The sequence below is a fragment of the Callorhinus ursinus genome, unplaced genomic scaffold, assembly GCF_003265705.2.
Source record: "Callorhinus ursinus isolate GAN/ISIS: 27379988/994484 unplaced genomic scaffold, GSC_fseal_2.0 scaffold5, whole genome shotgun sequence".
Classification (NCBI taxonomy): domain Eukaryota; kingdom Metazoa; phylum Chordata; class Mammalia; order Carnivora; family Otariidae; genus Callorhinus; species Callorhinus ursinus.
In genome coordinates this window covers 21,123,394-21,137,415 of record NW_027397067.1, presented here as the reverse complement: position 1 = coordinate 21,137,415, position 14,022 = coordinate 21,123,394, and the positions used below count along the sequence as shown (strand labels likewise).

Genomic DNA, 14,022 nt, shown 5'->3' with positions numbered 1-14,022 from the left:
TCATTGATTATGGAAATCAGATTGCCGGGTATCAGTGGGCCTTCTCTCATAAAATCAGACCAACATTTTTACTGTTTAAAAATAGCCTTCTGAGAATTCAGTGTATTCAGACTTGAGCAAGTATTTGTGTGGCAGGGCTTTGTGCTGCATACGTTAGAGAGCTAATGCTTGAATCTAGTGACTTAAGGTTTGAAGTCTTTATCCCTGTTTACATGGAACAATTTAAACAGGGAAAACTTGTTCTCGTTGAGCTGTTCCTAGGCATAGATGCACACTCATGCTTACATCATAGCATAGTGGTTGCTAGGCAACAAAACCAAATGTCAGCTTTTTTCATCAGAGCATATCATAGTGTACTTTAAAAAAAACACGGTCTTATAAGATGAAACACTTTCATCTTTCAGTCATACTGTGCTACAAATCAGTCTTTTTATCATGGTAGAAAGCAGTGGGAAGCTCTTTGCATTTTCAAAAGGGAGCTATAGGTAATATAATTATGAAAATCCCTGTGAATGTATATCTGAAGCAGTTAGTATAAAAGGACATGTGGCACGTAACTAATCAACTGACTTCCTTTCCCTCTTCATAGACCTACACCCGCATGCACTTACTTACATGAGGTTTTCAAGGGTTGATGCCAACCTGTTATGGAAGGCCATTTACATACAGTCTCGCTTTGCCCGGCATATTGTTTATACCATTGGTAAAACCTGACAGAATATTTAAGAAAAACTTAAAATTGAATGGTGGTTTGTTGTTTTTTTTTTAAGAGCTTTTCACTGGTGCCTTATGGTCATTTCTAATTTGAGAGAGCACTTAGTTTTGTGATGAAAATAGAATTAAAGATGGAATATATTCAAAGAAAGCTCACAGAATAGCCTGTTAAATAATAACTTAAGGAAAAAGCAAACTAGGATAAAAGTAAACACTTCATGCCCCATCCATACACATTGTTATATCAATATGTACGTGGAACATGCACGTCTAAAAATAGTAGTAAATACATAGCACGGGGTAACTGTGACACAAACTGGGTAGACCAGGTGGCCCTGTTTCGAGGTATGCCTGATCAATATCAAGCCTCCTCTAGTCTTGATCACTCACCTCATCTATAAAACAGGACTCTGACAAGCACAGATCAAAAAGGGAAAGGAGGAGTCACTAAGAGAAACTGCCTGAACTCTCACCTTTTATATCACCAAGGTGAACATGATAGGAAAAGACTGGGGTAAATACTGAAGTAGAACACTCTGCTGCAGAGTAATCGTAAGCATGAGCTTTTGAGTGCACCTGGATTCAAATTCCAGCTCTGCCACTGAGTTGCAAAAGCTTATGCAAATCACTTCACCTCTTAGAGCCTCAATTTCTTCCTCCTCTGTTAATTGGAGAAGGTAAAACATTCCTTCCAGAGTTGTAAATATTCAGATGACACAATGTGTTTAGGCACAGTAAACATGCTTGGTAGTTATTCTCATTATCTTTATTTCTTGAAATGATCCTGGAGTCTTTCTGTCCTTCCCTGATCTAGACTGGAATGACAACAAGGAGGAGTGAGGTCAAGCCACACTGCAGGAAAATTCTAATGTTATCTAGGTGGTTAGGGACCTGCATCTCCATGACCTTGGAGAACAAGTAATAGAGAAGGGCACAATTAGTTAACTTTCCAGTTCTCACTGTCAAAAACTAAAACCTCAAGTCCCCTTCCAGTCTTCAGACTCTACTGGTCACATCTCAGCGTGCGGTCCCCATTGCCATTATCAGAGAGACACTTCCTTCCCAGACCCTTTTCCCAAACAATAAAGGATTGACGTTTGAGAACATCTGCAGTTCTTTTCATTTAAACCCTGGCCACTTTAAAGGTGGCAAAGTTTGGGGTTTTTTTTTAATCCTTAAACTGAAGGAAAATTATTGATGACCCTTTCCTCCCATTGTATTGCATGAGAAACTATAGAACATAATTACTTTGTACTGGGTTGGTAACATAAACGTTGTTCTTGGCCAGGTGGAGTCCATCAATATAATTTGTAAAATACAGATAAATGCCTGCACTTACGTGGTAGTAATTATCTCCTGATAAAATAACAGTTAGTATTTGTCATTTAGTTTGTGACAAGAAACCCTGATCTAGGCTCTCTCCCACTTACTAAGATGGAGTCATTTCATCACAAGAAAATGTACTAGTTTTTTCCCCAAAACTAGGAGAGGGGTTGAGAGAGACAGAAATCTCTTTTCTCTCCACATGTGAATTACACCTTTCCCTTAAAGGGATCCTCCCTTCTTAACAACTGCATATGATTTTCTGTTGTGTCCTTTCTAACACAATTTGTGCCTTTTCCCTTAGGCCCTTGATGGGTTCTTCTTTGTAGTGAACCTGGAAGGCAACGTTGTATTTGTTTCGGAGAATGTGACCCAGTACCTAAGGTATAACCAAGAAGAGCTGATGAACAAAAGTGTATATAGCATCCTGCATGTTGGGGACCACACTGAATTTGTCAAAAACCTGCTGCCAAAGTCTATAGGTAAATGATTATCTGCTGGGGTCTCCCTCCTCCCCCAGGCACACATCGTCTTGGTTGGAGAGGGTCACATAGAACTGGGTGTTCTGTCAACTGGGGATAAGAGTAACTGGGTAGTTCTTTAGAGAGACTTACATTAAATATTTAAGCTTGAAAGTCCTGGAGAAGAGGACATCTGCAGATAGGGATCTTGAATGAATGATTGTTTTGATCCTGTATTTAAAGTACATGACAATTATTCAGATGGAAAGGACTCCTGTGGCCACTGTTGTCGTGGGGTTTGTTTCAGTGTTTTTTTAAGAGGGTGCCACATGGCCTCCCACTCCATCCAGTGCCAGCCACCTCCGATTTGTGCTTCTTGGCCATGGCTCTAAGAAGTAGTAGGTCGGGAGAAGTTTGAGGTTTGACATCAGAAAAACAAAATTTTGCGTGCTGCTCGCGAAGAGAGTATGTATGTGGGTGCCTGCAGCCTTCTGAAGATTCGACGTTAAGGAACAAGGGGCATGTAGAGGGTCGGATGCTCCCAGCCCGGCAGCCCTGAATGGGCTCTTTGGTTTCCCAGATGCTTCGGTGGCTCTTCCCCCGTACCCACTCTCGCTGTCCCACCCATGTTGCTGACTTCCTCTCCCTCTGAAGATGCTGTCCAAAAGTGTCCGGGAGTATCGAAGGCCGCACTTTAAAGTGGGTGGCTCACGGCGTGGGCCCACCTTACCTGCTGCTCCAGAGTATGAACGTTCCCACTTACTAAGGGGTTCTTTTTTTAATATTCTCACTTAGACTGATGATGCTCAGAACATCTTCACAGATAAAAGGAAGTGCATATTTTAGTACAGAATAAGGTCAGGTCCTGAGTTAGCAAGTATTTCTGTTCTTTTTTTTTTTTTCAAATGGTTTATATTAGCCGGTCTTAACTGTTAACCACAGTAAATAGAAGAAGGCCCTTTTTAAATTCCATGATGGCTAGCTTTTCCTTGGTATGATAACCCTTTGTTCAAAGTGACTGCAACAGTAACACAAAACATATGCATATTCATGTGAGAGTCTTTTATTATATTCTCTAGTAAATGAACAAGAAAATGGGATTTCTTAGTTCAAGTAACTAGTATTTCAGATCTCTTCAGTAATTTGATGACTTCCTCAAAGGACCCATACTTATTAATTCACTATTATTAATTCACTTGTCTATAAAGAGCTCTTTTCTTGACTTTATACTGTACTTTTTTTATGTTTTAAAATTACTTATTAACCTGAGTTAATAAGAACTCTTTTTTCTTCTTTCATTTCTCTGTGTAGTATCCATTATGGAAATAAGCTTTTAAGACTACTGATGGCGGAAGAAACCTCCCAAATGTCTGCATAGACGTATAAAGCTAGCTATGGTTCCTAATGTAATTCTAAAACAGTTTCTTGCAGTTAACTTGATATTTCCTTTGTTCTTTCCAGGGTGTGTTTTCTTTTTTATTCCTTGGCAGCCCAGTGGCTATGCACTTAGCGTTGCATTCACCAGAACACCTAGATGTCTTTTTAAGTATTTTCCCACTAGGGAGCTTTGAGAGTATGTTTGCTTATCTTATCACTGGCCCTTTTTTTCCGATCCTCTTTCATTGTCCTACTGGTCGTAATATTTTTCAGATAAAACATAAAGAACAGTAAAGAAAAGAATACCAAAATGATGATTAGGATTGGTTCTGATTCCAGCTCTTCTAGTAGCTGAAGATCTTTCTCATAGGTTTTTTCATCTGTGGAATGAGAAAGTGGATCTGATGATCCATGAGAACAACCTTACAGTCTCCAAATCAGTCATTCTTTTATTTCCCTTGATTTCTTAAATTTCCCCAAAGTGTCTTTCCTCTGTGTCATTCTCTCTTTCTTGAATTAATACATACATTTCTAAGTATTGACACTAAAGGAGAAGACCTGTGAAGTAACCTTTCACTTGATAAGAAATAAATGACATTAGCAGTGCCTCTGTGGGGATTTTTCAGTCGAATTGAGGAAATGTGCATGAAATAGAGTAATTCAGCAACAGCCAAGTTATAGAATACACACCAAAATTTGTAAAATTCTACAAAAGAAGGATCTGGGAGAGAAGGCAGAGTGGGGATCTCGGCCTCAGAACAGGGTACATCGGGGTGGGAGAAATAGCGGCCACTGGACACTTGAGATAAGGTGGCAGGAGCACCGGTGTCCGTGTGGGACCAGGGGTGGAGGATGGTGGGGGAGGCTTGTGCTGGCCAGTGTGGGAGATCTGGTTAGAGGGATAAGGTGGGGCTGGTTAGTGAGATTCCATCTATCAGTTCGAATGGCCTTCATAGCCCTGACTACATCAAGGCAAAATCCTTTTTAAGAACTTAATGCATGCTGTAAGTTGGTGCCAGTTCCAGATTTTTGAGCAGGGGGTAACATATCTCGGGGTAAAATATCTACCTAAAGTACAAGTAGGTTGAACTAAATTTCCAAGAAATCAGAGTAAGGAAAACCCAAAAATGAAGAATAGTGTTCTAGTAATAATTAAACAAGGCCTGAACCTGAAGGGAAGGAGTCAGCGTGAAGTGTAAGAGGCGTAGAAGTTATTTTGAAAATCCCAAGCATTTTCCCAAATTGTTAAAACATTAGCAGCGTTTTGATAATTTGGCAGCAGCGAGTCTGATGTTAGTTTCTTTATAATTATCGGATTGCTTTTGCCTCCCTCAGTGAATGGGGGATCCTGGTCTGGCGAACCTCCTCGGCGGAACAGCCATACCTTCAATTGTCGGATGCTGGTAAAACCTTTACCTGATTCAGAAGAGGAAGGTCACGATAACCAGGACGCACATCAGAAATATGAAACTATGCAGTGCTTTGCTGTCTCTCAACCAAAGTCCATCAAAGAAGAAGGAGAAGGTAGGGCCAGATCTGTAGGATATCTTACATATCTGTGTATTTATTCCTGTGCTACTTTTTTCATACTTAATTATCTAAAATGAGTGGCCACACAAAGAAAAATTTAGAAGTGGTTTCTTCATTCATTTTAACCTACTTAATTTTTGTGATAAATTCCTTTTTTTTTTTTTAAAGATTTTATTTATTTGTCAGAGAGCACAAGCAGAGGAAGCAGCAGAGGGAGAGGGAGAAGCAGACTCTCAGCCGAGCAAGGAGGCCCGATGCAGGGCTGAATCCCAGGACTCTGGGGTCATGACCTGAGCCGAAGGCAGACACCCAACTTACTTGAGCCACCCAGGCGTCCCATAAATTCAATTTTTAAGTCTTTAAAACAGCACTCTCCAACAGAATGTTCTGCAGTGATGGCAGTATTATATATCGTCCATGTCCAATGCAGGCCCCACTAGCAGCATGTGGCTACTGAGCACTTGAAATTTCAGTAATACAATTGGGGGCTGAATTTTCTATTTTATTAAGTTTACATTTACACAGCCACTAGTGGCTACCCTGCTAGAGAAGCTCTGTTAGTGGTTAAGCTTCCCAGGGATCCGAGGCTCCACTGAATGTCTACTGCAAGCAACGAGCCACAGACCTAGAAAGATACACAAGTACAAACAATATTTTTCATATACTTTCCAGGGGTTAATGGATTCCGTATAGTTCATCCAGGGATGCAGGTCCATAATATGGTGTAATAGAATGATACTTAAGAGAGGATGGAGATGGGAGTGAGTGATGGCGAAGATCTCAGGCCCTTCCCCTTAAAGGACGCTGCTGTAGCGTCCACCCCCCCACCCCCCGTATCCTCCCAAGTAAGCCCTTCTGTGCCACCAAGTGACCCTCTCTCCTACGAGGCAGTGCTGAGGAATGCATTCTGCGTACAGAGTAGAAGAGAAAGCATAGAAGAGAAAGCGTGGTGGGTGGGAACCTCATGGGCTTTATCATCAGACATGCCAGCTCCTGAGTCAGCCACTTACCAACTCTGGCTTTGGGCAAGTTTTTTGACCTCACTGAGCATCAGTTTACTCTCTCTTTTTTTTTAAGATTTTATTTATTTGAGAGAGAGAGAGACAACGAGAGGGAATACAAGCAGGGGGAGTCGGGGAGGGAGAAGCAGGCTTCCCACCAAGCAGGGAGCCCGATGCGGAACTCGATCCCTGGGATCATGACCTGAGCCGAAGGTAGACGCTTAACGACTGAGCCACCCAGGCGCCCCCACTCTCTTCTCTTATCAAGTAAAGTCAACAATCCCAGTATCAGAATGTAGTCAGGATTAAACGAATACGCCTGAACCATGATCGACATTAAATAATCCAGAGTGTCCGCAACTTACGATGGTTTGACTTACTTTTTTTTTTGACGTTAGGATTGTCGAAAGCCATACACAGTCAGTAGAAACCCTACTTCAAATTTTTTAATTCGGTTCTTTTCCGCGGCTAGCGATATCCCTACAGTCCTCTCTCAGGATGCTGGGCAGTGACAGCGAGCCATAGCTCCCAGTGAGCCGTGCGATCACAAGGGTGAACAACTGGTACACTTACAACTGTTCTGTACCCGTGCATCCGTTTTGTTGTTCACTTTCAGGATAGTATCTAGTAAATTACATGAGATGGTCAGCACTTTATTAAAACACAGGCTATGTGTGAGATGATGTCCAACTGTAGACTAGTGTGTTTGAGCACATGTAAGGTAGGCTTGGCTAACTCATGATGTTTGGTAGGTTAGGTGTATTAAATGCATTTCTACCTTTCAATATTTCATCTTAAAATAGGTTTATCGGGGGGGGCCTGCGTGGCTCAACTGGTTGAGCATCTGACTCTGGATTTCAGCTTAGGTCATGATCTCAGGGTCCTGGGATTGAGCCCCAGGTCAGGCTCCACACTCAGTGAGGGGTCTGCTTGTCTCCTTCTCTCTCTGCCTCTCCCCCTGCTTCTGCTCTCTCTCTTTCGCTCAAATAAATCTTAAAAAAAAAAAATAGGTTTATCAGAACATAACCTCATTGTAAGTTGAAGAAGATCTGTAGTTCATTCTTTTTGAAAAAAAAAATGCAAGTAATTTGTAATTTAAATTTTATTGAAAAGTAATGGAACTCTCATAGATGACATAATTTTTCAAAATTAAGTTTTTATGTAAGTATGCAATGTTGAGGGATTTTTTTTTTTCTTTCTATGCAATAGACTAAGTGCTGCCAGTTACCCATCTAGGATACTGTTCTAAAGTGGTATAAAAAAGGTATAGCTGATCTAATTTGTGGTTTTGTGCTGTATATTTAAACATTTTTGTACATTTAAAGTCTGGTTCTAAGATGTTAACACAATATGGCGTGAGAGTGGGGTTTCTGAGCCATAGTGTGCTCAGGTTCGAATCTTGGCTTCACCAGCTTTGTACATTGTTGGGCAACTTACTGAAACTCCGCGCTGTGGTTTCCTCCTGTGGTAAATGGGGAGAACACCAGAGCCTGCCTCGTAGAGCTGTCACTAGGACTAAGTGAATCAGTAGCCTCTAAAGCAGCTAAAAAGATGTCTACCTCGTAGTAAGTGCTCAAAAATTTAGCTTTTTATTATGTTGAGAATGAGGATTACATTTATATTTGAGATACCCACTATTACTGGATATATCAAAGAAATTCTTTCCCAGACTTAAAGATGAACAGTCATAAGTCAAACAAACATAAAATATGAAGACTATTTTTTTTAACCTTTTTTCCAGCATTTTTGAAATTGAAAAATCTACCCAGTGTGCTCTGCATGTTACAAAGATAAATAAAACATTTCCCTATTCTCTAGAAGTGAACAAGGGTGAATAAACCAATTGAAGTGGCTAAGTAGTAGTAAAGGCTCAGCATTGGCTCTGTGAGAAACTAGCCAGGGCTGAGATTCTAACCGGGCATGCGGCTGTTCTGGCACATACGACACTTTCCAGGACTTGTTCTCTGAATTCGCCTCCAGACTCAGTTTATAGTCTTTGTTGTAAAGTGCATATTGCCATTCTAGGGCTAGTTACATGGTTGGCTAGAAGGTATATCTAGTGTTCCTGTAGCGTGATAAACCAAAAACTCAAGAAGCAAACCCTTGGCAGATCAGAGTATCGGATTTTAGTTTTCGTCATTTGTGTACTTAACATTGAACTTGGCTGGTTGTCACTGTCAGCCATTGAATAAGAAGGGATTACGTGCTCCCCCGCCAGCCCGTGGGTGGACTTCTGCAGCGTGTGTCCTGTGGCTTCAGCCGTTTCCCCAACCTCCCCCAGCCCATCCTACACAGCACACCCTAGCCTGTCATCCCCCAGCGGCTTCCCACTCAGGCAGGGAGAGAGTGAAGTCAGTGAGCAGCAGAGGTGCATAGTGTTTTGCCATTCCCTCCTGCGTTGATTTACAAGGTCGTGTTATCATAAATACATTGGAGTTTGTGTGAATCACTGAAAAAGCCTCATATGGTAACCATAAATGTATGTGATTGAAGATTTGCAGTCCTGCTTGATTTGTGTGGCACGAAGAGTTCCTATGAAGGAAAGACCAGTTCTTCCCTCGTCAGAAAGTTTTACTACTCGCCAAGATCTCCAAGGTACCTTTTCTTTCCAAAGAATATCTACATATTTGTAAGGCAGGGAGTCTGTTTAGAAGATTGCGAAGAAGCAGGGGACAGTGACGGACACTGGGGCGGAAGCATCCAGGGGCCGCAGGAAGGAGAGGGAGGGACACTTATTTTCACTGTCTGCCCTTTTGCTTCGTGTACTTGTGCTACCTAGTCTAAATAAATAAATTTTTATATTTTAAAATGTTAATCACTCCCATACATAATAGATGAGTATGTAGGTGTAATGCTTGCTGTTATTTAATAGGCAAGATCACTTCACTGGATACTAGCACCATGAGGGCAGCCATGAAACCAGGCTGGGAGGACCTGGTGAGAAGGTGCATTCAGAAGTTCCATGCACAGCACGAAGGGGAATCCGTGTCCTATGCTAAGAGGCATCATCATGAAGGTAAGCATCTCTCCGTGATATTTCTCTTGAAGTTGACGTAGCTTTATGCTATATTCCTGCTTCCTGTGGGAGCTTTCTCTGAAACAGTGATCCTGAGGTTCACCTCAGGAAACTTGGATCTGTTGACTTTTTGTGTTCATGTGTACTTGCATCGTCTGGCCCAGAAAATGTCGCCATCTAAAGGAAAATTTAATAGAAACCTGTGGGACAGAAGAATGAGATAAACAGCAGATAATTTCATAAAAACAGAAGAAAGGGAAGGGAAAGAGGTCATTTTCTCTGATCCTAAGGCTTCTGTATGTATAAGACTACATAATAAGGTGCCATTTAATATCAAAAGAAATCTCTGAATCATAAGGAAAATCTGGAAATAAGAATGAAATGAAATTTGCAAGAGCAGCTGAACTCCCAGTAGAGGTAACAGTGGGGTCCCAAGCCCTCCTTCCAGATGACCCCTGAAGACTGTTTCTAGAAGGCCCGAAGAAATGAAGTGACTTGTCTGAGGTCACAGGACAGCTAGACTGACAGTTAATTAACAAGACAGCTAGAACCAAACCCAGAACTTCAAAGTCCTCGGTCAGTAATAATAGCAGCCCTTAGAGACCTGGTCTGTGTCCAGCATCTTCCTTCTGTACAGTATCTTGTTGATCCTCAACGCACCTGTGAGGTAGGTGTTAGGACTCGAGCTACAGAGGAGGAGGCAGAAGCGGGTGAAATGACTGGCTTGTCAGCACTGGAGTTTAATCAGAGGCACATCCTGGCCGTCCCTCTGCTGTGCTTTGCACAGAATCACATTTCCTCAAGTGCGTTCTGGTTTTTGTTATATTGGTGAGAACAAGAAAAACTGCCTTTCCTTAGCACGTATTAAGAACTAAGTGGGGGAGAGAGACACTTCTCCTGGTCTTTTGGTCCTCCTCTCATACAGGACACTGTATGTCCTGGCAGGGTGCACCCGGTTCGGAGGCCTGGATTCTCCAGGGAGGGGCCGTGAAGCCTGTGGGCCAGCAGAGTGTGCCCTGTAACTCAGTTTGGCAGATTGTCTGCATTTTGGCAGAAAAAAGTCCTAACTCCTCATTGAAAACAGAGGTTTAGCTTATCATCTTGCATTTAATGTGCATCTGTGACCTTAGCATTTTACCGGTAGTGTTTGTATGCGTAAACTCTGTGCTTTAAGATTGCTTATGAAAAAGTACAAATCATAGTAGATGACCTCCCTCCCCATCCCCTTCTTTTTTTCTCATCTTATTCCTCTTTTTCATCTTATTTATCCTTCTTAGAAGTAAGTACATAATCCAGCAATTTGTGCCTTTCAGCATTTTTCTCTAAGTTGGAAAGAATAAGAGGAAGTAAAGAGGGCGCCTGGGTGGCTCAGTTGGTTAAGCGACTGCCTTCGGCTCAGGTCGTGATCCTGGAGTCCCCGGGATCGAGTCCCGCATCGGGCTCCCTGCTCGGCAGGGAGTCTGCTTCTCCCTCTGACCCTCTTCCCTCTCGTGCTATCTCTCATTCTCTCTCTCTCAAATAAATAAAATCTTAAAAAAAAAAAAAGTTTTAGAAGAGGAAGTAAAGAGTCTATATTTGGCAGAAATCAGTATTTAACCTACTATTTCACTAGATCTGGTTTAAAATTTAAAAAATAGTAACAATGGCGGTGCCTGGGGGATTCAGTGGGTTAAGCCTCTGACTCTTGATTTTGGCTCAGGTCATGATCCTCAGGGTCATGGTACTGAGCCTGGAGCCTGGCTCCGTGCTGTGCTGGACGTGGAACCTGCTTAAGATTCTCTACCCCTCTCCCTCTGCCCCTCCCTACCTCTCTCTCTCTCTCAAATAAATCTTCCAAGAAAAAGAAATAGTAACAACAGGGGCGCCTGGCTCTCTCAGTCGATTAAGCATCTGACTCAGGTCATGATCTCAGGGTTGTGGGATCAAGCCCCAAACTCAGCGAGGAGTCTCTTCTCCCTCTCCCTCCCTTTCCCCCCGCTTGTGCCCTCTCTCTCGCTCAAATAAAAATTCTTTTTAAAAACAATAAAATAAAAAATAGTAAGAATAAGAAATATGAATAAGAAATCACCATGAGCAAACACGTTCAGTGTCCTTGAGCCCTGAGTAGCAACGCCCTACACTCAATTCTGTGGCTTCCTGATTCCTTACGAAAGGGTTTATAGAAATGTATCAGTCACTGTGGTAGGCTTAAACAGGCCGGACCCACTGAAGGGAAACTACAAAATGTATGAAATACCCTGCATCCAAACGTATGAAGTAGGTAAGATCGAAGATAATCAATCACATTGAGTAAAAATCTAAAAGTTTGTGTTTAAATGGAAGAGCTTCCTAAATGAATTCAGGTGCATGCTTAAACATATCTAATTAAATGGAAATAGAAAATCTTAACTGATCACAGATGAAATTCCAAAATTGTAAGCTATTCAAAATAGGAATCCCGTTATAAATACTGTATTCATTCTGCTTTATAGGAACTTACTCATTGTGCAAAGCAAGATACAGAGACGTACAGTAATTCATTTCCAGGACTGCCACTCCTGAGTAACTTCATGTAACAGTTGATGGCAGAAATACCTAAATACTGCATGTAACTGAAACTGCACAGGGGGTTTCATTTGGGAAATTGCTCAAAGTGAACTTTTTTAAAGAAAAACCAGAATCTATGTTGTGTGTCAGTGACTCCCTCCCTCCCTCACTCACTTGTGGCAATTTTGTGGCATAGTGAATGTGCTCAATCTGGCTCTTCGTGGGGCTAGCTATTCAATCCACAACATATATGTAGAGGATTATGTGAGGAAAAACATGGTAGTCTTCTTAAAGTGGTTTAAGAGGGTAACCAAATTATATGGCTACTTTTTTTCTGAATCAAAATGTTCTTTTTAAAAAAAGTGTTCTTTTTAAATAGGCAGTATTTGACAGCTTTAAAATATAGTTGTTTTAAAAGATAAATCTGAAATCCTATTTTAAGAGAAATTGTTTTAACCTAGTTGACTTGTTGTATTTTCTTCTTTTGTCTTGAAAATGGAAACACCAGATCCTTTATCCAGAAATTAAACCAATTCCACTTTTATTGTTTCAGTTTTCTATTTAGCCTTTTTCTCTTCTGAAAAGATTTCTCTGTTTATCTTTTCCTTCCTGTTGTCCTGTCCACAGAAATAACACTTCTTACACACTGAGAAACAGAATGGGTGATAGTATTATGAGATACTTCAAGATGAAAAGATGACTATTCAGAGAATATATTTAATGTCATAAATTTTACTGTAATATTTTTATTAGTTTAAAAGGAAATTAAAGGCAAATTGTATACTTTAAAAGTATCGTGTTTACACATTGTATTGTTTTCTGATATTTTGAACAAATCTTTGTAAAACTAGTTCTGAGCCAACAAATGGTTTACACTCTTTCATCATGGTACTGAAGATTTTAAAAAGAATATAGTTCGAGGGTCCAAGCCTTATTTAGAACAAAACAAAACCAAACAACATACTGAATTTATTAGTATTTTGAGTAAAAAATGAACGTGCTTTTAAAATGTTAAAATGTTTCAATATCATGAAATAGTACTTACAACTCTTGTTAACATGCTAGTAGGAAAATAGGAAGATGAAGTTTATTACTATTAGTATGTCTTATCCCGCCCCCCACTCTCAGATTTTTTTTTTTCTAAACATGCATTCTGTTTCCTTGCTTGCCTACAGTGCTGAGACAAGGATTGGCGTTCAGTCAAATCTATCGTTTTTCCTTGTCCGATGGCACTCTTGTTGCTGCACAAACGAAGAGCAAACTCATCCGTTCTCAGACTACTAATGAACCTCAGCTTGTAATATCGTTACATATGCTTCACAGGTAATCCTCGTTCTAAGAAATCATTTTCCCTTCCCCAAATCAAGAGGAAATGGTTCAGAAGCAATAGATTCCGCGCCCTCCCCCCCCCAGAGCTTTTCAGCCTTGTGAGACATTTCTGTTCATCAGCCCCAGGCAGGTAAAATAGAAAAGTAAGTTGCTACGAACTTTTGGCTAACAGACAACTTAGGATACCGGCAAAGTAGGCTATACTTGGAATCTGTGCCTTACTACTAGTGAATTTTAAAACCCAGCTGGAAGAACACAGGCTAGCGCTCACTTTGCTCCAACAGGAGCGCCTGTCATACCGGAGAAGGGAAGTCGGTCCGTTCCCAGGGGTGACACATGCGGTGCAGAAATAGTGAAGCCACTAGTGGGACTTCTGCTCCTGGGCGTGGAAATCTGCAACTTCCAAATATATATATTTAGAGGGAATATTTTAGACTTTTCCCCCCCTCAGGTTTAAATTAACTTCTTGATTTTGGCCTTTGGATTGAAAGCTAATAAACATTTCCATCAAAAAATGACTACAGAAAATTGAATGCTGATTTTAAAACAAATGTCAAACTATACTGTTTTAGAGCACGAATTTAGGAAAATGATTACATTTCGAGTTATATAAATATGTATGTATGTGCCATATAAAATTTGATGAGGTACTATCAAGATATATAAAGTTGCTCTGGTTAAAGAATCCCCTTTTATTACATTTCTCGGTTATATACTTTCTTATTTAGGAATAAAAAAAAAAGTC

The 14,022-nt window shown here is 40.8% G+C and overlaps 1 protein-coding gene across 8 annotated transcripts in view; it reads left to right on the top strand.

Moving 5' to 3' along the window:
• The window catches only part of NCOA2 (nuclear receptor coactivator 2), a 286,892-nt gene that overhangs the window by 224,941 nt on the left and 47,929 nt on the right, over positions 1-14,022 (top strand). For all 8 annotated transcript variants that reach the window (XM_073892872.1, XM_073892874.1, XM_025870705.2 and 5 more), the window contains 5 exons: positions 2,342-2,519; positions 5,211-5,399; positions 8,900-9,001; positions 9,279-9,422; positions 13,124-13,271. In XM_073892872.1, the coding sequence (XP_073748973.1) occupies positions 2,342-2,519; positions 5,211-5,399; positions 8,900-9,001; positions 9,279-9,422; positions 13,124-13,271 (761 nt within the window). The remainder of the gene's footprint in view (positions 1-2,341; positions 2,520-5,210; positions 5,400-8,899; positions 9,002-9,278; positions 9,423-13,123; positions 13,272-14,022) is intronic.